Genomic DNA, 21,438 nt, shown 5'->3' with positions numbered 1-21,438 from the left:
TCATCCACCAATCATACCTTACTCCTAGTCGCCTATTTAAAATAGGGAACACCCATTCAGACTCCTGTCACAGATGTAACCAACCGAACGCGGACTTCTGGCACCTAGTCTGGAACTGCCCATTTGTCAAGACCTACTGGTCCAATGTAATAACCCTTATAAATCAACTATTAGAACCCCCCTATAACATAAACTTAGACCCCAAAATAACATTATTCGGAATTTTAGAGGAGGAACTATGGCCATTATATACCCGAATATTTCTTAAAGAAGTACTCTTCCTGGCACGTAAAGAGATAGCCATGCATTGGATGGCCTCAGATCCACCCTCGATCACACAATGGATCCAACTAGTAAACTCAATAATACCCTATGAAAAAATTATATACAAAAACAGAGGCTGTCCAAACAAGTACCACAAGATTTGGGGCTCGTGGCTGGAGGCCTACTCCACGTTACCCACAGAATAAACTAAGCTTTAACAGGAATAACACGACCAGCGCAGGTTGCTTCAGTTTAACAGGTTTTTGTTTATTGTTTACTTCAAACTCTAGACACATACTGTATAGAGAATATATTTCGTTAAATAAAAAATAATAATAAACACGTTACTAAAATCAGAAGATACAGTTTAAGGTAGTAAACTTCAGCCTATAATATCAAGCAATATGCCAAAGTATGTATATCCTTATGCATTGAAATGTCCATAAATGCAAAATAAGTGCTCACATGTTACATGACTGTATGCTGATATCATATATTTTTCCTTTCTGTATCGTATAATTTTCATGTGTTAAATAAAACAAAGTTAAAAAAAAACTTTAACTTAATTTTACTTTTTTAAACTTTTCAGTGAACGTGGGCCCGGGGATCGGTCACCGGTGACACCTTCAGTAGCCGGGAACCAGGCGATTTCAAAAGTCCCGCGCTGCACTTCTCTTCTACACATGCGTCGCCAATTTTCCTTAGCCACGCATGCACCGAAGATGGCATATGGTCAGTTCTGGCACATCGTGGAGGACAGCAGTGAGTAGTTTCAGTGCCCCTTATGGATGCAATCCGTGAGGGGAACTTTTTATTTACTTTAATATGGATAGCACCAATCGCATGACTGCGAGGGGCTTACCGCGGCCCCCCATGAGAGCTCCATGTTGTCGAGTACCTACTGGAACTAACAGCATGGAGTTGTCCAGTCCTCAGCCCACATTGCTTTAATCCGCGGAGGATGCATGTTTTTAAGCCCTCTAAGATTAAAGACCACAAAGCCAGGACGTAAAAACACTATATACATATATATCTGCCTATACACTGAGAGGAATCTATCTGATAAGGTGTTTATCTGTGAACACAAGATAAACAGCAGTAACAAATTAACTTGGGGTATATATACATACACACTAGCTGATATACCCGACTTCGCTCCAGTTAAAGGGGTTGTCCCGAGGCAGCAAGTGGGTCTATACACTTCTGTATGGCCATAATAATGCACTTTGTAATATACATTGTGCATTAATTATGAGCCATACAGAAGTTATAAAAAGTTTTATACTTACCTGCTCCGTTGCTAGCGTCCTCGTCTCCATGGTGCCGACTAATTTTCGGCCTCTGATGGCCAAATTAGCCGCGCTTGCGCAGTCCGGGTCTTCTGTAGTCTTCTAGGGAGCCGCTCGTGCCAGAGAGCGGCTCCGTGTAGCTCCGCCCCGTCACGTGCCGATTCCAGCCAATCAGGAGGCTGGAATCGGCAGTGGACCGCACAGAAGAGCTGCGGTCCACGAAGACAGAGGATCCCGGCGGCCATCTTCAGCGGTAAGTATTGAAGTCACCGGAGCGCGGGGATTAAGGTAAGCGCTCCGGTAAGCTTCCTTTACTTCCCTGCATCGGGGTTGTCTCGCGCCGAACGGGGGGGGGGGTTGAAAAAAAAAAAAACCCGTTTCGGCGCGGGACATCTCCTTTAATTTGTTACTGGTGTTTATCTGGTGTTCAGATATCTTATAAGATAGATTCCTTTCAGTGTATAGGCAGATAGGAAAGAGATTTATCTCAGACTGTATGAGAAAATGTCACCCCACAGAATGTGCCACCTCACACACGCTGCTCATAACACACAGATCACATAGATTCCTCTCAGTGTATAGGCAGATAGGAGAGAGATTTATCTCAGACTGTATGTAAAAATGTTACCCCACAGAATGTGCCACCTCACACACTCTCCTCATTTTTACCCTGAACGTTAACGCCCCTTTTTATTCAAATTTCCTACCCAGACTGAAGGTTGCAGGCCTTTGTTATACTTAAAGGCATATTCCATCCCAGCAGTCCATGTGCATTTCTTTTTGTACTTTAGTCTTTCAATATATACGAGTCAGTTTTATTCCTGTCAGTATATACTCCTATTTCTAAATGCATTTTGTTTTGCTAAGAAGATAACTGTCTCATATATTGCGGGGTACAGATATGTAATTAGTTACATAACATAGGAATGGTCATGCCAAATTTCAAGTTTGTGCAGTACAGTGTGTTATTAGTTACATTACATAAGGGGTCACTTACTTTTATGCATAGGATTTAATAATCAAGTTGCACCCCTTTAAAATTCCAATATTTAGTACGCAAATAATGGTCATGGCAAATTTCACATTTGTGCAGTAAAAATTTGTGTAATTATTTGTTGCATCGGGAAGTGAGAGAATTAGATTATGTACATAAAATTTGGATGCTAATTCTTTTGTGCTTAGAATTGAATAATCGAGTTGGGACCCATTAACTTATTGTATTTATGACATAATCAATGCTTGTGCCAAATTTCAAGTTTCTATGACATTGGGAAGTGAGAGAATTAGATTCCGTACATAAAATTTGGACGCTAGTTGTTTTGCGTTAGAATTGAATTATCGAGTTGGGACCTCTTTACTTTTCCCATTTTGGACATAATCTACCTTGTTTCCCCGAAAATAAGACGCGTCTTATATTAATTTTTGCTCCCAAATATGCGCTACGTCTTATTTTCAGGGGGTGTCTTATTTCGCCGCGGCAAATCCGTCTGTGGCCGCTAATCCCTTAATTAGCCAGCTTTGTGGACGAAATTTCTCAGAAATCTCGTCCACATGGGACAACGAATCTGTCTCGGCAAAGCTGGGAGAAGCCAGTGTTGTGGTGCAGATTCACCGGCCACAGAAACGGAAAAGCGTGCAGCCAGGTCGCTTCAAAACAAGCGGCTGAGTGCCGTGGGTTTTGAAGCAGCGCTTTCCCGGTGGAAATCTCGCTGTTTATCGCTGTGGCCAAACTGTGAGATTTCCGCTGGAAATACGCTCTGTGAGAACCAAGCCTTAAGAATCACACACAGGTTGCCTGAGTCACACACAGAGCCATAAAAAATGGCTGTAAAGTAACATACCTGACTGCAGACAGAATTTCCTGGACCACTTGTAAGCAGGGATGGTATTGCAGCTTCCGGCCACCAGGGGGAGCTCATCACAACAGACATGTACAGCAGGAACAGAACGTACAGTATAGACTTTTCAAGCCAGCAAGGGGAGCTCACAACAGCACACTCGTACAGCACAGCAGGAGGTAGGAGACAACGGGGATGGCAGCAGGGGACAGGCCTCTCGACTTGCCTGCACACTTTAGTATGCCTTACTATCGGGGTGTGCCTTATATTTGCGAATTCTGCAAATTTCTTAATGTGTCTTACTTTCGGGGGTGCCTTATTTTCGGGGAAACACGGTATGCTTGTGCCAAATTCAGTCAGTAAGGGCTTTCGTCCTTATAGATATAGATACACACACACACACACACACACACACACACACACACACACACACTAGTATATCTTCCTTCTTAGTGGAGAACTAGCATCTAAATGATTAAAGGGGTTATCCCGCGCCGAAACGGTTTTTTTTTTTCTTCAATAGGCCCCCCGTTCGGCGCGAGACAAACCCAATGCATGTGTTAAAAAAAAAACCCGTTTGGTACTTACCCGAATCCCGGCGCTGCTGCGACTTCTTACTTACCTTACCAAGATGGCCGCCGGGATCTTCACCCACGATGCACCGCGGGTCTTCTCCCATGGTGCACCGTGGGCTCTGTGCGGTCCATTGCCGATTCCAGCCTCCTGATTGGCTGGAATCGGCACACGTGACGGGGCGGAGCTACGCGATGATGCGTAGAAGGGGGCGGAGCCAGAACTCCGCTCGTGCCGAGACCCAAGAGAAGGGAGAAGACCCTTCTGCGCAAGCGCGTCTAATCGGGAGATTAGACACTGAAATTAGACGGCACCATGGAGACGGGGACGCCAGCAACGGAGCAGGTAAGTGAATAACTTCTGTATGGCTCATATTTAATGCACGATGTATATTACAAAGTGCATTAATATGGCCATACAGAAGTGCTTACCCTCACTTGCTTTCTCGGGACAACCCCTTTAACTCAGTTCATGTTGTGCACTGGTATGTAGATGCAGGCTCATACTCCCCTATATCCTTTCCTGGCTTAGGAATGTCTAGAGATAGCGGTTTCTAACTCTCCATTCATACAGAAACTACAAAAAAAATGTACACAGAATTTAGTTTCAGATTCCTGGGAATTACGTGTTTGATAGTGACACACCTTGAGGCGTTAAAATATGTTAAACCATTCGCACCTACAGCCAATCACGAGTTTTTATAATTACAAGGGGGCATATATTTCTGACCATGCGTAAGTCAACTTATATATACATTGTCTGCCTTGTAATAAACTCAGAAGAGCTTCATTGTTGGATGATACTGACTGTGTCATGTGTCAATGATTTGTGTACACAAATTCTCATATAATTCGGACCAGACAATGAAACACTATGAAACCCCTCTGATGATTTCCCTAACAGATGAAATGTGACATCATCAGAATATCTCCACTTGCCAGTAATATCATCTTTTATTACCATGGCTAATAATGACGTAATGTGACATTATCAGAATCTCTCCCCTCCCCAGTGACATCATCTGTTATTATTATAGATAAGAATGATGTACTGTGACATCATCAGAATCCCCCACCCTCTCCAGTGACATTATCTGTTATTACCATAGATAAGAATGATGTAATCTGACATCATCAGAATCTCTCACCTCCCCAATCAGCTGGAAGAGTATCTCTAGGGTGAGATTTAATACATTTTCTGCCATCTTGTTTCTGTCCTTCTCCATCTTTGATGAATGAATCCTGTAGGGACCTGAATGGAAAGAATATGAACCAAAGTAAAAACTACAAAAAACAACTTAAAAATAAAATTTACTGGAGACAATAAGGGAAAACATTTAAAAGTCTTTTCCCATTAGTAAAATTGAGTTTTATGAAGCCCGAACTACAGGCAAATCAAATTCCCGACAGGGTTTTCCTCACCCGGATCAGTTGGACTGATAGTTGACCAAGGCAGGGAGAAGTCATCAGCGACCGCCCCACTGACTCTTCTCCAAGTTCAGAGCTGCTTTTTCCATTATTTTCTCTGAAGCGCTGCAGTGTTTTAGAGCACAATATAGATGTCTGCAATGTACATGCGTGTTGGGATGTATGTATGACAATCAGGCAGGTTCCCTTTAACCCCTTCCTACAGCCGTTTTACATCCCCACCACTATAGTGCAATTGCTTTTTTTTCTGCTAACAAAGCAGTATGAGAGCTTGTATTTTTAAAGGGACAAATAGTTGTTGTTTTTTTATGGAACCTTTTAATGTACGGAGAACTTTTAAAAATATTTTATTAGAAATTAATTAGAAAATTTTGGGGTGAAATTATTTAAAAAACATAATTGAGCCATAGGTTTTTTAGTTTGGTTTTAATGACATCGCTGTGCCGTAAATGGACACATTCTTCTTATTTAGTGTTTCAGTGTGAATAGGACAATGCCAAATTTCTAATTACGGTTATCTTTTACTTTTCTTTAAAAAAAAAAAAATTACCCTTTTTTGTTTACACCTGCTTTCTGCGCAGGAAACTGTATTTTGTATTAATGAGTTTGTTTTGTGTTTCAGTAGAACAGCGCTTCTCTAAGACATACGGAGAAGCAAGCAGGATGCTCTACAGAAACCCCACACCAAAGTTGTGCTAAGTCACCAAATTCTGAACCCCATTTTTGGGCAGACGAGGCGACTACAAATCAGCCATTCTAGCATTATTTTTTCTCTCTTACATAACATTCACTATGTGGCATAAATAACATGTTTCTTTAACCCTTTTCTTGCTGACCATAGATCTCTCAGTGAGGCGCTCCAGTAGGTAATAACATAGGTGGAACATCCTTGCTACTAATGGTTGCATCTCTTCCAGTATTTTAGCTGGAGGATCAATTTCATGGTGTTTTTAAGGCCAATAATGTGGAATGTTGGTCCTGGCCACAATATAGCCTGACATACACAAGGTTGAGATGGTGGATGAAGTGACAGCTGCGCAGACCTGCAGCTCTCAGTCTTGTCATTCCTGGGTTTCTATAAGCTTTATCTCAGGCTGTGTTGCACATAGAGTATCCATATTGGGCTTGTTTGAAATCCCAAAGTCTTAAAAAATCAGGCCTGACGGTGTTTTTTATTTTGTTGTTTTTTTAATCAATCGAGAGATTCATCCATAATCATATTAATTCAGACAGTTTTGACAGCTCCAACATCCAATATATGACTTGTAACTTTTAGAGGGATGTCATAGAGCAGCCTCCGACTGCCTGGCAGCAGGTATATGGACAGATGTAGTCCCGGTAAACAGTTTTCTTATTTTTTAAGCAAACATCGAAAAAGAAAATAAAAGGAAAAAAAAAAAAAAAAGAACCAGACCTGCTAGGACCACAGAGCTATGATTTGCCTCCTGTCTCATTCAAGGAGAACAGGATGATTTGTGTCAGGTCTACAGGAATAACATCAATATATCTGCATATAAAAAGCATATCTCTGAAATACACATTGGAGAGGCAGTAGAAGATGTGTGTGTGTGTGTGTGTGTGTGGGGGGGGGGGGAATCCTCCCGCGCCACTAGCACAGCACATAAGACATCTTAGAGGGGTGGATCTTCCAATGCTAATTACTCCTGGAACCAAAACGTTTCTGAGTTTTTCTCTAATTGTCTGTGCCAGCATTTGGACAAAGCTCCCCAAGCCATAAAGAAGTACTAAGCCATTTTCTCCTTGAAGAGAGATGTTTCAGCCCAATCCATTTGGAACAGGAAGGCTAGTTTGTCTAGAAATAGTTTAAAGGGAGGAGCTGTCGGCTGTATTCACATTTGTAAGATAGCCTTCAGATCTGCCACTGCCACGATCTAAATAGCCAAAAATCGCCCATATGGGCTTCTGCGGACAGAAAGTCATCAGATGTGTAGTAGTGTAAGTATGGACTCGGGACCAGAAAGCTTGCATCAGAGGACAGGTCCATAGAGAGTGGAACAGATTGGCGTTTGGTGCCTTACATTTGAAACAATTTGAGGTAGGGTAGATTCCCATATAGTGACCTCTCACAGGGGTTAAATAAGATCTGTGGGCGACCTGCAGCCTCATCTCCAGGAATCTAGCCGAAGGCAGGTACTCGTGAGCCGACGACATTGACACCGCAATCATTGTAGGAGTTAAGCCCGGGTTGTCGTGAGACCATTTTCTGACTTCAGGGTCAATGTTGTCCAACTCTTGCACATTACAGATCACTCTATATAGCCTACATATCAGTCCAGTTGTGTATGCCGGGCTACGAATCCAAGTACCAGCTATCAGTGTCAGTCAAACTCTCGAAATTGCGGCAATAGCTTTTGAACATAATGCCTAACTTGTAAATAGGAAAACATTGGAACTGGCAGCTCGGGGAATTTCTTTTTCAGTTCCTCATGGGACCGGATACGTTTTTCTTTCTTGTATAGTAATTCATCTATGGAGTCGATCCCCCGGGCATACCAATCGAAAAAAATCCTGTCTGGGTTATGGTCTTGGAAATTGTTTTTTTTTTTTACGAGGGACAAATGCGGGATGCACAAGGGGATGCACGGCTGTCACAATGTATCCTGCCCCACACCTTCCACGCAGTAAGTATCAAGGGACTGCACTTAACAGCCTCCAGCAGTTCTGTGTACGGGAGGTGAAGAATGTTTTGCAGCAGTATAGGGGCAGACATTCTTTGCTCCAGCATTAGATTTGTGTAATTCGATTGGGAGTATATCCAATCATGGATAATACGGGCTTCTGCTGCTAGGGTATAGTCCCTTATGTGAGGTCAGTTGAGGTCACCATTGGTTTTCTGCTTTTGTAGGGTTTTGGGAGCTCTGCGCGGCCTCCTCCAGCTCCAGATAAAGTTTCTATATAGATAGTTCATCATTTTCACATCCTTTATTCTTAGAAATATGGGCAGGGGGTGGAGAATATATAGCAGACCGGAGAACTCCGTCATTTTTGGTAAATTAGCTCTCCCCAAAAAGGATAGAGAGAAGTTTTTCCATATATTTAACGTTGTTTCCAATTTTTTAATGTAGGGTTCAGTACTTGTTTTATATAATTTGGAAGGATATCTTGTGACTTGTATTCCCAAATAGTGTATGGAGGGTTTTTCCCAGTGGCAGTGATATTGGGTTGTCCACAAAGGTTTAGTTGGTCCTTTGAGTAATAGGGCTTTGGTTTTGTCTAAATTTAAAGTATAACTGGAGACCTCACTGATTCTCTCGATTTCTTGTATTAGAGGTACCAAGGACTCTTTGGGATTACTAACTATTAGTAGTATATCATCCGCAAAGGCCTCTACCTCGATTTCCAAATTAGCTTACCGAACACCTGTAAAAAGTGTTGTGGATATTAAATGCCGAAGTAAAGGGTCTATAGACAGGTTGAAGAGTAGTGGAGAAAGGAGACGGCCCTGATGGGCCCCTCTGAATGAAACAATTCTTGGAGTGTTGAGTCCATTAACCCCTTGAGTGGCGGGTTTCCTACCACCCTGTCGTGCCCACCAGGGCAGGTTTTTTTAAATGGTCTAATCATTGAATTTCAACTAATTTTGCAGTTGCGTCTCAAGAGCCATAAATTTTTCATTTTTCCATTGACATGGCCATATAAGGGTTTGTTTTTTGCGGGACAAGTTGTGATTTTTTAAACAGGGGGGAGGAAAAAAGAAAATGGGAAAAAAAGAAAAAAAGGGGCCATGTCATTAAGGGGTTAAATAATGTATTAACTTCCTTCTCTGGGTCATTACGACGCATGGATACCACATGTGTGATTGTACTTTTGATTTTTTACAAGTGTTTTTATAATTTTTTTAATAATTTTTTTAACTTTTTTTTTTTTTTAATTTTTTATTTTTTTGTTCCTTTAGGGGACTTCCACAGGGACCCTTCAGGACCCCTGATCACATTCCGGGGGTCCGATGGTGACAGCCCTTTACATGCTGCAGTGACAGCCCTTTACATGCTGCAGTCACATAGACTGCAGCATGTACAGGGTTAACACAGCAGAGATCGGAGGTTTTCTCTGATCTCTGCTGTAAGAGCTAGTACCTAGCTGTCCTCCCACAGCCAAGCACCACCTCTCCCTGCCACAGAGACCATCGGCTTGCTTCTGACAAGCCGATGGTCTCTATGGCAACCTGTAAACAAAGCAGGAGATTGCCGGCATATCGGCAATATCTTCTGCTGGTTTTTCAAAGCCCTTGCTTTGTTCTCTGTGGGACTGTGCAGGCAGAGCACAATGTCACAGCTTGTGGCATTGTGCTCTGCAGCTCCCATAGTGATACATAGCCCGGAAATCTTCCGGGCTATGTCGCTATGAGCAGTGGAGCTCGTCCCGGAAAATTTCCGGGCATGCCACTCAAGGGGTTAACTGTGAGGGTGGTTGTGGCATTCGTGTGCATGGTATTTACATAGTTAACCAACGTCTGTCCAAAACTACGCTGCCTAAGCACGGTGTTTAAAAATGACCCTGCCCTTTTATCAAAAGCTTTCTCCTCATCTAGACTCATTAGCATGGTGACCGGGCTATAGGTATTTTGTGTGACTACTGCTGCCGCTATTGCGGCTCTAATATTTTATAAAGCACCTTGTCCATGTGTGAAGCACTTCTGCGATGAGTCGAGTGTAGAGGGCAGAATAGATTGAAGCTTGTCAGCTTATGTCTTGGACAGAATCTTGTAATCATAGTTTAGTAATGCTATTGGTCTGTAGGAGAGGGGCTCGGCTGGATCTTTGTTGGGCTTGGGAAGTAGAATAGTTCTAGAGGTCCCAAAATCATCTATTTGGGCTCCGCCAATGTAAACTGTGTTGTACAGCTGGGCAAGCGTCGGCAGTAGATGTGCTGAGAGTATTTTGTAATATTCCGCCGAGAGTCCGTCTGATGCCAGTGATTTACCCCCCGCAGAAGCCGCAATTACTCCTCGTACTTCTTCCTCTTGTATGTCAGCATCTAGCATAGATATTTGTTCATCTGTGAATCTGGGTAGGCCGGCCGTGTCCAAGAAAGCATTTATGTCCTGGGCATTAGATGGTTCTACCCTGTAGAGATCCTCAAAATAGTCATACAATATCTAAGTGACCTCTTCCTGGTTAGTTACTATATTACCGGTAATTTGGTGTTTTAAGGCTTGGATTGTCTTGTGGGGTGGACGCTGCTTAGCTAGGCTAGCCAGTAAACGGCCCGTCCTGTTGCCCCATCTATAAAATTCGTTTCTCGTTAGTTGAGTCTGCCAATGTGAGTAGGGGTGTACAAATGTGTCCAGGAGATGTTTTGCTGTAAAGAATGTTTGATACGAGTTCTCATTTGGAGAGTCTGTGTGTTCCTTCTGGGCCGCCAGCAGGGAAGCGTGTAGTGCCGGGAACTCCTCATGAAACTTGTTTATGTGAAACATAGCCTATGACATGTCCTCGCATTACAGCCTTGGAGGTCAGCCACAACAGTGCTATATCATCCTCATATAGTCCCTATTATGGTCCGCATAATTATTCCAGTGAGGTCTCAGGTACTCCCTGGAATCTTTCAATTCCCACAGATAAGAAGCACCATAGCTGTGATCATCGCCGGGAGAGGACCAATTAAAGCTCCAGTGTGACTAGTGCGGCTCGGAAAGAACTAGTGGGCGGGATTGTGGATTAACGATGTCGTTTAAAAAGGGAATCTGATATGAGAAAAAAAATCTATTTGGGAGAATGAATGACGTGCGTTAGAACAGCAGCTGTAATCCCCACTGGAAAGGTTAAGCAGTCGCCTTGGGTAACATAAGGTAAGTTGGTCTATCAGTGTCAACAGTGCGTGTGTGGCCAATAGCGGTTGTATGGTGGAGCCTGTCCTACAAAGGGAGTCATCCTGCACACCGCCTGACTGGGTTTTAAATCCATCTGCTACACAGCCTGCGGTAGATAAGTGGAAATAGTGCCGCCATCTTTAGACAGCTTTTAGTTTAAGGGCCCTTTTAGACGTAACGATTATCATTCAAAAATATTGTTCGAAATCAGTGTATTGTGGATGTAGCAGAGCTGTATGTGTGTAATGTACACGCTCCTGTACTGTGGATGTAGCAGAGCTGTATGTGTGTAATGTATACGCTCCTGTACTGTATGTGTATTGTGGATGTAGCAGAGCTGTATGTGTGTAATGTACACGCTCCTGTACTGTATGTGTATTGTGGATGTAGCAGAGCTGTATGTGTGTAATGCACACGCTCCTGTACTGTATGTGTATTGTAGATGTAGCAGAGCTGTATGTGTGTAATGTACACGCTCCTGTACTATATGTGTACTGTGGATGTCGCAGAGCTGTGTGTGTGTAATGTACTCGCTCCTGTACTGTATGTGTATTGTGGATGTAGCAGTGCTGTGTGTGTGTAATGTACACGCTCCTGTACTGTATGTGTACTGTGGATGTCGCAGAGCTGTGTGTGTGTAATATACACGCTCCTGTACTGTATGTGTATTGTGGATGTAGCAGAGCTGTATGTGTGTAATGCACACGCTCCTGTACTGTATGTGTATTGTAGATGTAGCAGAGCTGTATGTGTGTAATGTACACGCTCCTGTACTATATGTGTACTGTGGATGTCGCAGAGCTGTGTGTGTGTAATGTACTCGCTCCTGTACTGTATGTGTATTGTGGATGTAGCAGAGCTGTATGTGTGTAATGTACACGCTCCTGTACTGTATGTGTATTGTGGATGTAGCAGTGCTGTGTGTGTGTAATGTACACGCTCCTGTACTGTATGTGTACTGTGGATGTCGCAGAGCTGTGTGTGTGTAATATACACGCTCCTGTACTGTATGTGTATTGTTGATGTAGCAGAGCTGTATGTGACATCTAAGACAATCAGGACCATAGACAGACCCTTGTGGTCATCAATTGTGAAACTTACCGCTGTTTAGAATATACTCCGTAGACACAACCTAGCAGCTCTTACCGGTGATGCCAGATCCCTCCTTCTCCAGTCCTGCAGGGACTAAATGCAAAGCGGAGGAGGGTCTGGTGGTGATAGTTTGGGGGGCGGGGTAGCATGGGCCAAGGCACCTCACCAGCCCTGCACCGCCACCGGCTACTGTAGCAGTAGGGCTGGTGGAACAGAGATCTTCTGTAGCCACATTCTCGTGCTACTGTTTGATACAGCAGCCGTCCACCATACAGTCGCTGACTAACATCACTGTAGGGCCGGGATGCTTACATATCAGCGATTAAATGTGTGCTGGTGATCTGTAGGCCTTCTAATTATATGGTGACTTTAATCAACAACTGTGTAGTGAATAGCTCTACTAATCCAACTAGCTCAGTGTCCTGCCTGGCTCACACCCCACTTCCTGCCTACAAGCACCAGGGGCACATGCCCCACATCACCCCTCCACAGCTATGATCCTGCTAAATAAGTCCATTACCTGGTGATGGGAGCGGCTGGCGGGTCTCCATCATGGCCTCCTTGTACAGATCCTTGTGTCCTTCTAAATACTCCCACTCCTCCATGGAGAAATAGACAGCAACATCCTGACACCTTATAGGAACCTGACAACACAATATACAGTTATTACCCAGAAGCCTCCAGTGCTATTACTGTATAATGTCCCAGCATTCCCTGCAGCGTCACCTCTCCAGTTAGCAGCTCCATCATCTTGTTGGTGAGTTCTAGAATCTTCTGTACATTGATGTCCTCATGTATCAGGGGGTGAGGTGGGGGCCCCATGATTGGGCTCAGGGGTCTTCCCCATCCATCACACCCAGGGGCCCGACAGCCATCACTAGAGGTCTTCTTCACTACTGTGTAATCCTGTATATGGGGAGACATTATTAAATATCACTACAGACATTTCCAGAGTCCATCACCTCTCCAGTGACATCATCTGTTATTACCATAGATAAGAATAATGTAATGTGACATCATCAGAATCTCTCCCCTCCCCAGTGACATCATCTGTTATTACCATGGATAAGACTGATGTAATGTGACATCATCGGAATCTCTCCCCTCTCCAGTGACATCATCGGTTATTACCATAAATAAGCATGGTGTAAAGTGACATCATCAGAATCTCTCCCCTCTCCAGTAACATAATGTTATTACCATAGATAAGAATGCTATAATGTGACATCATCAGAATTTCTCCCCTCCCCAAGTGACATCATCTGTTATTACCATAGATAAGAATGATGTAATGTGACATCATCAGAATCTCTCACCTCTCCAGTGACATCATCTGCTAAGACCATAGATAAGAATGATGTAATGTGACATCATCAGAATCTCTCCCCCCTCCAGTGACATCATCTGTTATTACCATAGATAAGAATGATGTAATGTGACATCATCAGAATCTCTCACCTCTCCAGTAAGCTGGAAGAGTATCTCTAGGGTGAGGTTGAATACACTCTCCGCCATCTTGTTTCTATTCTTCTCCATCTCTGATGAATCAGTCCTGTAGTGACCTGAATGGAAAGAATATGAACAAATGAAAAACCACAAAAACCAACATGAGAACCAATTTACTGGATATAACGAGGGGAGATATGTAACAATGTTTTCCCATTAGTTAAAATTGCTTCACAATCACTCTGTCCCTCCTGTCTGCTGCTGACCAGGCCATGTGTTATAAAGGGTCAGTGCTGTGGCCAGTGATTGGCGGCAGCAGTCACATGTCATGGTCAGCAGCACCGAGAAGGGACAGAGTGGTTGTGAAGCAAGTCATGGGAAAACCTCGGTTAACCCCTTAAGGACACGGTCTATTTGGGAGTAAGGTCACAACAATTTTGGGGGGATTTTTATCTCCACTCTTCAATAGCCATAACGTATTTTTCAGTCGACACGGCCGTATGAGGGCTTGTTTTTTTGCGTGGCGAAATCTTGGTTTTATTGGTACTATTTTTGGGTGCATATAATCTTTTTTTGAAAGCAGGGAGAGAAAACATCCAATCGTCCATTGTTTTTTAATTTTTTTTTCAGTGTCAATCATACAGAATAAATGACAATACATTTTTCTGCGTGTTGATATGATTACAACCATACTAAAAATATAATTTTTTAGGTTTTTCCACTTCTGCACAATAAAAAACATTTTTTTAAATTGTAATTACTTCTACATCTCTGCATTCAAGGTCCGATAACTTGTTATTTTTCCATGGAAGGATCTGTCCGGGCTTGTTTATTGCGTCATAAGCTGTAGTTTTTAGTTGTAGCATTTTGGGGTACATATGGCTTTTTTGTTCACTATTATTGCACTTTTTGAAGGTAAAATGGATAAAATAAGCATTTTGCCTCTTTATTTAATGTTTTTTACTGCAAAAGTTAAATAGTCTGCTCCAATAATAGGACAGATCATTCTGGACATGATGAGACCAAATATATGGGGGCTGTCTTAATTTTGGTAAACATATAGGGGAAAATCAGCAAAAAAAATGTTTTTACTCTATTTTTTTCTATTTCGTACACTCTTAAAGTTCCACAAAGGGGACCTGAACCGTAGCAGCTATGTAGTTGGGATGTATGTAGGACATCGGGCAGCACAAACTGCCTGACAGGTTCTGACATCAAAGCTGAACTACTAAAATGCCTGACCCGACGGATCCAACACGTTCCAAACTCGGATGGCGCTGGACACACCCCGCTGACAATGACATCTGGACGGCATTTCCTGGACTAAACAGCGCAGCACGCTAGAAACATTTTTAAGGCGTTTTCCCAGAGATTTCTCCACTTGGGAAAAAAAAAACCCTCAGAAAACACATCTGTGCCCAAGGCTGCCTTCACACTGGGGATAACATCACACGATGCGAGAGCGGAACCGCAGAATTAGGGAACCATTCCTGCCATGTGCAGTGGGGAAAAAGAAAACATTGCAGCCTGTCCCATCTTTCTGGGTATTCCCTATGGAGACTCCTTCTATTTCCCAGGTTTCCCTATGAAGTCTCCTTTTTATCCAATCACAATGCACGAACTTGCGACTTGCCTGCGATGCGTTTTTAACATTAGAAATTCCTACTGTCTATTGCAAGAAAAATGTGCGAGAAAAAAACGCAAGCCGCAGCGATCTTCGTAATAAAAAGCATCGCTGACGCTCAGATGTCTCATAAGCAACATTGCGATTTACTCACAGCTAAATGGCGCTCGTCAGTGTGAGGACGCCCTAAAAAAGACCCCAAAAGAATTTGTAAAGAAACAGATTTAGCTGATGGCTTAGAGAAGATTACTGTAAACTAAACTGGAGCAACCAATGTCAGGCAGCTGCTTCCAAGGCAAAAAGGATAATGGGGGCCATAAAATGAGGTCTACGGGCGGATGACGAGAACATTATTCCCCCTCCTTACCGATCACCAGTCAGACGACACATGGAATATAGTAGACTGTTTGGGGGCACCGGTACTTAAGAAGCACATATCTGAGGATGAGCGGGATCGAAGGCGACAACTAAAGTAATACCTGGAAAGGGCGGACTACAATACCCAGAGAGGTTATCAAACCTAAAATAGTGCTAGGATACATAAAAGAGCGGCGACAGAAGAGACAGAACAGGTAAATGGTTAATCAGCAGCAAATAAATAGTGACGCAACCCAACAGGGTGAGGAAGATCAGACGCCACAGGAGGGTCCGAACCGTGATCCCCACAGTATCAAACATATAATATGAGACTCACAGCAGCAATAATACGGGGCGGAGTAAAAATATAATTCTATATTCCTCCATATCCAATAAAAAGAAAACGTTTCCACCTGGTGCAGTCCTTATAAAGCTCTGATAAATGTCATGAATGAAACAATATAGTATATACACATCAGATAGTGGTGACGGTAGTGACAGAATAGTGACCGGTGACATCAGATAGCGGTGACAGTAGTGACAGAATAGTGACAGGTGACATCAGATAGTGGTGACGGTAGTGACAGAATAGTGACTGGTGACATCAGATAGTGGTGACAGTAGTGACAGAATAGTGACAGGTGACATCAGATAGTGGTGACGGTAGTGACAGAATAGTGACAGGTGACATCAGATAGTGGTGACGGTAGTGACAGAATAGTGACCGGTGACATCAGATAGTGGTGACGGTAGTGACAGAATAGTGACAGGTGACATCAGATAGTGGTGACGGTAGTGACAGAATAGTGACCGGTGACATCAGATAGTGGTGACAGTAGTGACAGAATAGTGAGAGGTGACATCAGATAGTGGTGACGGTAGTGACAGAATAGTGAGAGGTGACATCAGATAGTGGTGACGGTAGTGACAGAATAGTGACAGGTGACATCAGATAGTGGTGACGGTAGTGACATAATAGTGACCGGTGACATCAGATAGTGGTGACAGTAGTGACAGAATAGTGACCGGTGACATTAGATAGTGGTAACAGTAGTGTTAGAATAGTGACTGTTGACATCAGATAGTGGTGACGGTTGTGACAGAATAGTGACAGGTGACATCAGATAGTGGTGACGGTAGTGACATAATAGTGACAGGTGACATAAGAGAGTGGTGACGGTAGTGACATAATAGTGACAGGTGACATAAGAGAGTGGTGACAGTAGTGACAGAATAGTGACCGGTGACATAAGATAGTGGTGACGGTAGTGACAGAATAGTGACCGGTGACACCAGATAGTGGTGACTGTAGTGACAGAATAATGACCGGTGACATAAGATAGTGGTGACAGTAGTGACAGAATAATGACAGGTGACATAAGATAGTGGAGACAGTAGTGACAGAATAATGACAGGTGACATAAGATAGTGGTGACTGTAGTGACAGAATAATGACAGGTGACATAAGATAGTGGTGACTGTAGTGACAGAATAGTGACAGGTGACATAAGATAGCGGTGACGGTAGTGACAGAATAGTGACCGGTGACATCAGATAGTGGTGACGGTAGTGACAGAATAGTGACCGGTGACATAAGATAGTGGTGACAGTAGTGACATAATAGTGACAGGTGACATCAGATAGTGGTGACAGTAGTGACAGAATAGTGACCGGTGACATCAGATAGTGGTGACAAAAGTGACAGAATAGTGACAGGTGACATAAGATTGTGGTGACAGTAGTGACAGAATAGTGACCGGTGACATCAGATAGTGGTGACGGTAGTGACAAAATAGTGACAGGTGACATAAGATAGTGGTGACGGTAGTGACAGAATAGTGACCAGTGACATCAGATAGTGGTGACATTAGTGACAGAATAGTGACCGGTGACATCAGATAGTGGTGACAAAAGTGACAGAATAGTGACAGGTGACATCAGATAGTGGTGACAGTAGTGACAGAATAGTGACCGGTGACATCAGATAGTGGTGACGGTAGTGACAAAATAGTGACAGGTGACATAAGATAGTGGTGACGGTAGTGACAGAATAGTGACCAGTGACATCAGATAGTGGTGACATTAGTGACAGAATAGTGACCGGTGACATCAGATAGTGGTGACAAAAGTGACAGAATAGTGATAGGTGACATAAGATTGTGGTGACAGTAGTGACAGAATAGTGACCGCTGACATCAGATAGTGGTGACGGTAGTGACAAAATAGTGACAGGTGACATAAGATAGTGGTGACGGTAGTGACAGAATAGTGACCAGTGACATCAGATAGTGGTGACATTAGTGACAGAATAGTGACCGGTGACATCAGATAGTGGTGACAGTAGTGACAGAATAGTGACAGGTGACATAAGATAGTGGTGACAGTAGTGACATAATAGTGAGCGGTGACATCAGATAGTGGTGACGGTAGTGACAGAATACTGACCGGTGACATCAGATAGTGGTGACGGTAGTGACAGAATACTGACCGGTGACATCAGATAGTGGTAACAGTAGTGACAGAATAGTGACAGGTGACATCAGATAGTGGTGTCGGTAGTGACAGAATAGTGACAGGTGACATCAGATAGTGGTGACAGTAGTGACATAATAATGACAGGTGACATCAGATAGTGGTGACAGTAGTGACAGAATAGTGACCGGTGACATCAGATAGTGGTGACAGTAGTGACAGAATAGTGACCGGTGACATCAGAGAGTGGTGACAGTAGTGACAGAATAGTGACAGGTGACATCAGATAGCGGTGACAGTAGTGACAGAATAGTGACAGGTTACATCAGATAGCGGTGACAGTAGTGACAGAATAGTGACCGGTGACATCAGATAGTGGTGACGGTAGTGACAGAATAGTGACCGGTGACATCAGATGGTGGTGACAGTAGTGACAGAATAGTGACAGGTGACATCAGATACTGGTGACAGAATAGTGACAGGTGACATCAGATAGTGGTGACAGTAGTGACAGAATAGTGACAAGTGACATCAGATAGTGGTGACAGTAGTGACAGAATAGTGACCGGTGACATCAGATAGTGGTGACGGTAGTGACAGAATAGTGACCGGTGACATCAGATGGTGGTGACAGTAGTGACAGAATAGTGACAGGTGACATCAGATACTGGTGACAGAATAGTGACAGGTGACATCAGATAGTGGTGACAGTAGTGACAGAATAGTGACAGGTGACATCAGATGGTGGTGACAGTAGTGACATAATAGTGACCGGTGACATCAGATGGTGGTGACAGTAGTGACCGGTGACATCAGATGGTGGTGACAGTAGTGACAGAATAGTGACCGGTGACATCAGATAGTGGTGACAGTAGTGACAGAATAGTGACCGGTGACATCAGATAGTGGTGACGGTAGTGACAGAATAGTGACCGGTGACATCAGATGGTGGTGACGGTAGTGACAGAATAGTGACCGGTGACATCAGATGGTGGTGACAGTAGTGACAGAATAGTGACCGGTGACATCAGATGGTGGTGACAGTAGGGACAGAATAGTGACCGGTGACATCAGATAGTTTTGACAGTAGTGACATAATAGTGACAGGTGACATCAGATAGTGGTGACAGTAGTGACAGAATAGTGACCGGTGACATCAGATAGTGGTGACGGTAGTGACAGAATAGTGACCGGTGACATCAGATAGTGGTGACAGTAGTGACATAATAGTGACCGGTGACATCAGATAGTGGTGACGGTAGTGACAGAATAGTGACCGGTGACATCAGATAGTGGTGACTGTAGTGACAGAATAGTGACAGGTGACATCAGAGAGTGGTGACAGTAGTGACAGAATAGTGACCGGTGACATCAGATAGTGTTGACTGTAGTGACAGAATAGTGACAGGTGACATCAGAGAGTGGTGACGGTAGTGACAGAATAGTGACAGGTGACATAAGATAGTGGTGACGGTAGTGACATAATAGTGACCGGTGACATCAGATAGTGGTGACAGTAGTGACATAATAGTGACCGGTGACATCAGATAGTGGTGACAGTAGTGACAGAATAGTGACCGGTGACATCAGATAGTGGTGACAGTAGTGACATAATAGTGACCGGTGACATCACACACGTCTTCTATGGTCTAGATGGTGGATAGAGTTATGTCGCTCACCGACGGATCCTCCGTGTTTCTCCCTACAATTCCTGCGCTCGCTCCGGACGTTCCGCAGGTTTTTCTCCTCTTCTACAACTTCTGACTTGCAGTGACTGTAATAAACAATGGCGCTGCTCTCCATAGACGGCGCTTCCCTGTGTGGGAGACTCACACCGACCTACAGATGACAACGTGCCGCCTTCTTCCTGTCACTGCAGAAAGCTCCTGAGCTGCCGTCTGTCGGAGATCCCTCAGTGGGCCCCTTCCTCACAGCCCCTATAGGACTCAGTGGCCAGTGCAGGTTTACAGTGAAAATAAGGGAGATGCAAAAGCCAGACTCCTACTGTACACTGATGATGGGCAATAACCCGGAAACAGCTGTATGTACATGGGGTCTGGCTTTGCTTTTGATTCCCAGTCATTGTAGCAAGACTTGTATAAAAAGTCCCACTTTGACTCGAAGGAATGCTGCCTTTCAGTAGGTGGCACTGTGGAGGATTTATTCCATCTCCCTTATTTGCATATTACCCAGAGGAGCGTGCGTGGCCATTTGAGTCTCCTCACTTATTTATAGTATATAGTTGCTCTCCCTAAGGAGAAAAGAGCGTTTCTGACCCCGGTTTACAGTGATTAACCCTTAAACTCCTAAGTGTCCCCCCTGCTGTGTGAGGAGCACATGTCACCTCTCAGGCAGTGAAAGGGTTACAGCTGGTAACTTCTAGCAGCGACTCCCAATACCCACCAGGGGGCGCCGACTCCTTCATGAGGATCCATCATATGGCCTGCTGATGGCAGAAGGTCTCACAACCCTCCCGTACCTCCACCGGGGTAGATGCTGGAATGGAGGGGCTCCTAGGAGGTCTCAGGGCAGGAAGTCACATGGTCTGGAGGTCACATGACTTGAAGGGGCGGGGCTTACTATTAGTGCAGTTCTGTGGAGAGAGGAGAAGAGGAGGCTGCTGGGAGGGCTGTGACCGGAATGGAGGACGACTTGTTCTTGCTGCCCTCCAGGATTCCTCTTCCTGTGTGTGAGGATGCTGCCCGCTCCTGGTCAGAGGGTCCCGGTCCTTCACCCCCCAGGATTCCTCTTCCTCTGTGTGAGGATGCTGCCCCCTCCTGGTCGGAGGGTCCCAGTCCTTCACCCCCCAGGATTTAGTATCCTCCTGTGTCCTCAGTGTAGATCCGGCTGCAGTAAAGGACTCTTATCTAAGGGCCTTTTATACCGGCAGATACATCGCTGGTCGTTCCACCAGAAATCCTTCAGAATCGTTCCGTCTTTCACATTCGCCGTATAAGTGAGACGGAGCGACCGAGCGCTGATTAACCCTTTATACCTGCAGGGAATGAGCGAACAGTGAATGATTCTTGTTCTCCGTTCCATCGTCTCGCAATCAGACATTGTCGCTCACTTTGCCTCGTTTACACAATCTCCTTTGGGTCTACAATTACCATTCGGGCGGCTTTTTTATCGCATAGAATTTACATGCGCAAAACGCAGAGAACAGAACCCCCCGATATCAGTAATTCATCAGCATTTGTTGTGTTTGTTAATGTGTTTCTCT

General features: G+C 44.0%; 1 protein-coding gene across 1 annotated transcript in view; it reads right to left on the bottom strand.

Annotated features, from left to right (window-relative positions):
- The window catches only part of LOC136629104 (zinc finger protein 585A-like), a 65,593-nt gene extending 44,817 nt beyond the window's left edge, over positions 1–20,776 (bottom strand). The window contains exons 1-5 of the mRNA XM_066605239.1: positions 20,619–20,776; positions 13,775–13,878; positions 13,043–13,222; positions 12,837–12,960; positions 5,112–5,215 (exon numbers count right to left, since the gene is read on the bottom strand). Of these exons, the coding sequence (XP_066461336.1) occupies positions 5,112–5,215; positions 12,837–12,960; positions 13,043–13,222; positions 13,775–13,878; positions 20,619–20,640 (534 nt within the window). The 5' untranslated portion in view covers positions 20,641–20,776. The remainder of the gene's footprint in view (positions 1–5,111; positions 5,216–12,836; positions 12,961–13,042; positions 13,223–13,774; positions 13,879–20,618) is intronic.
- Between the last annotated feature and the right edge of the window lie 662 nt (positions 20,777–21,438).

Source organism: Eleutherodactylus coqui, chromosome 5, assembly GCF_035609145.1.
Source record: "Eleutherodactylus coqui strain aEleCoq1 chromosome 5, aEleCoq1.hap1, whole genome shotgun sequence".
NCBI classification, from domain to species: Eukaryota; Metazoa; Chordata; class Amphibia; order Anura; family Eleutherodactylidae; genus Eleutherodactylus; species Eleutherodactylus coqui.
This window is presented reverse-complemented; position numbering and strand designations above follow the sequence as displayed.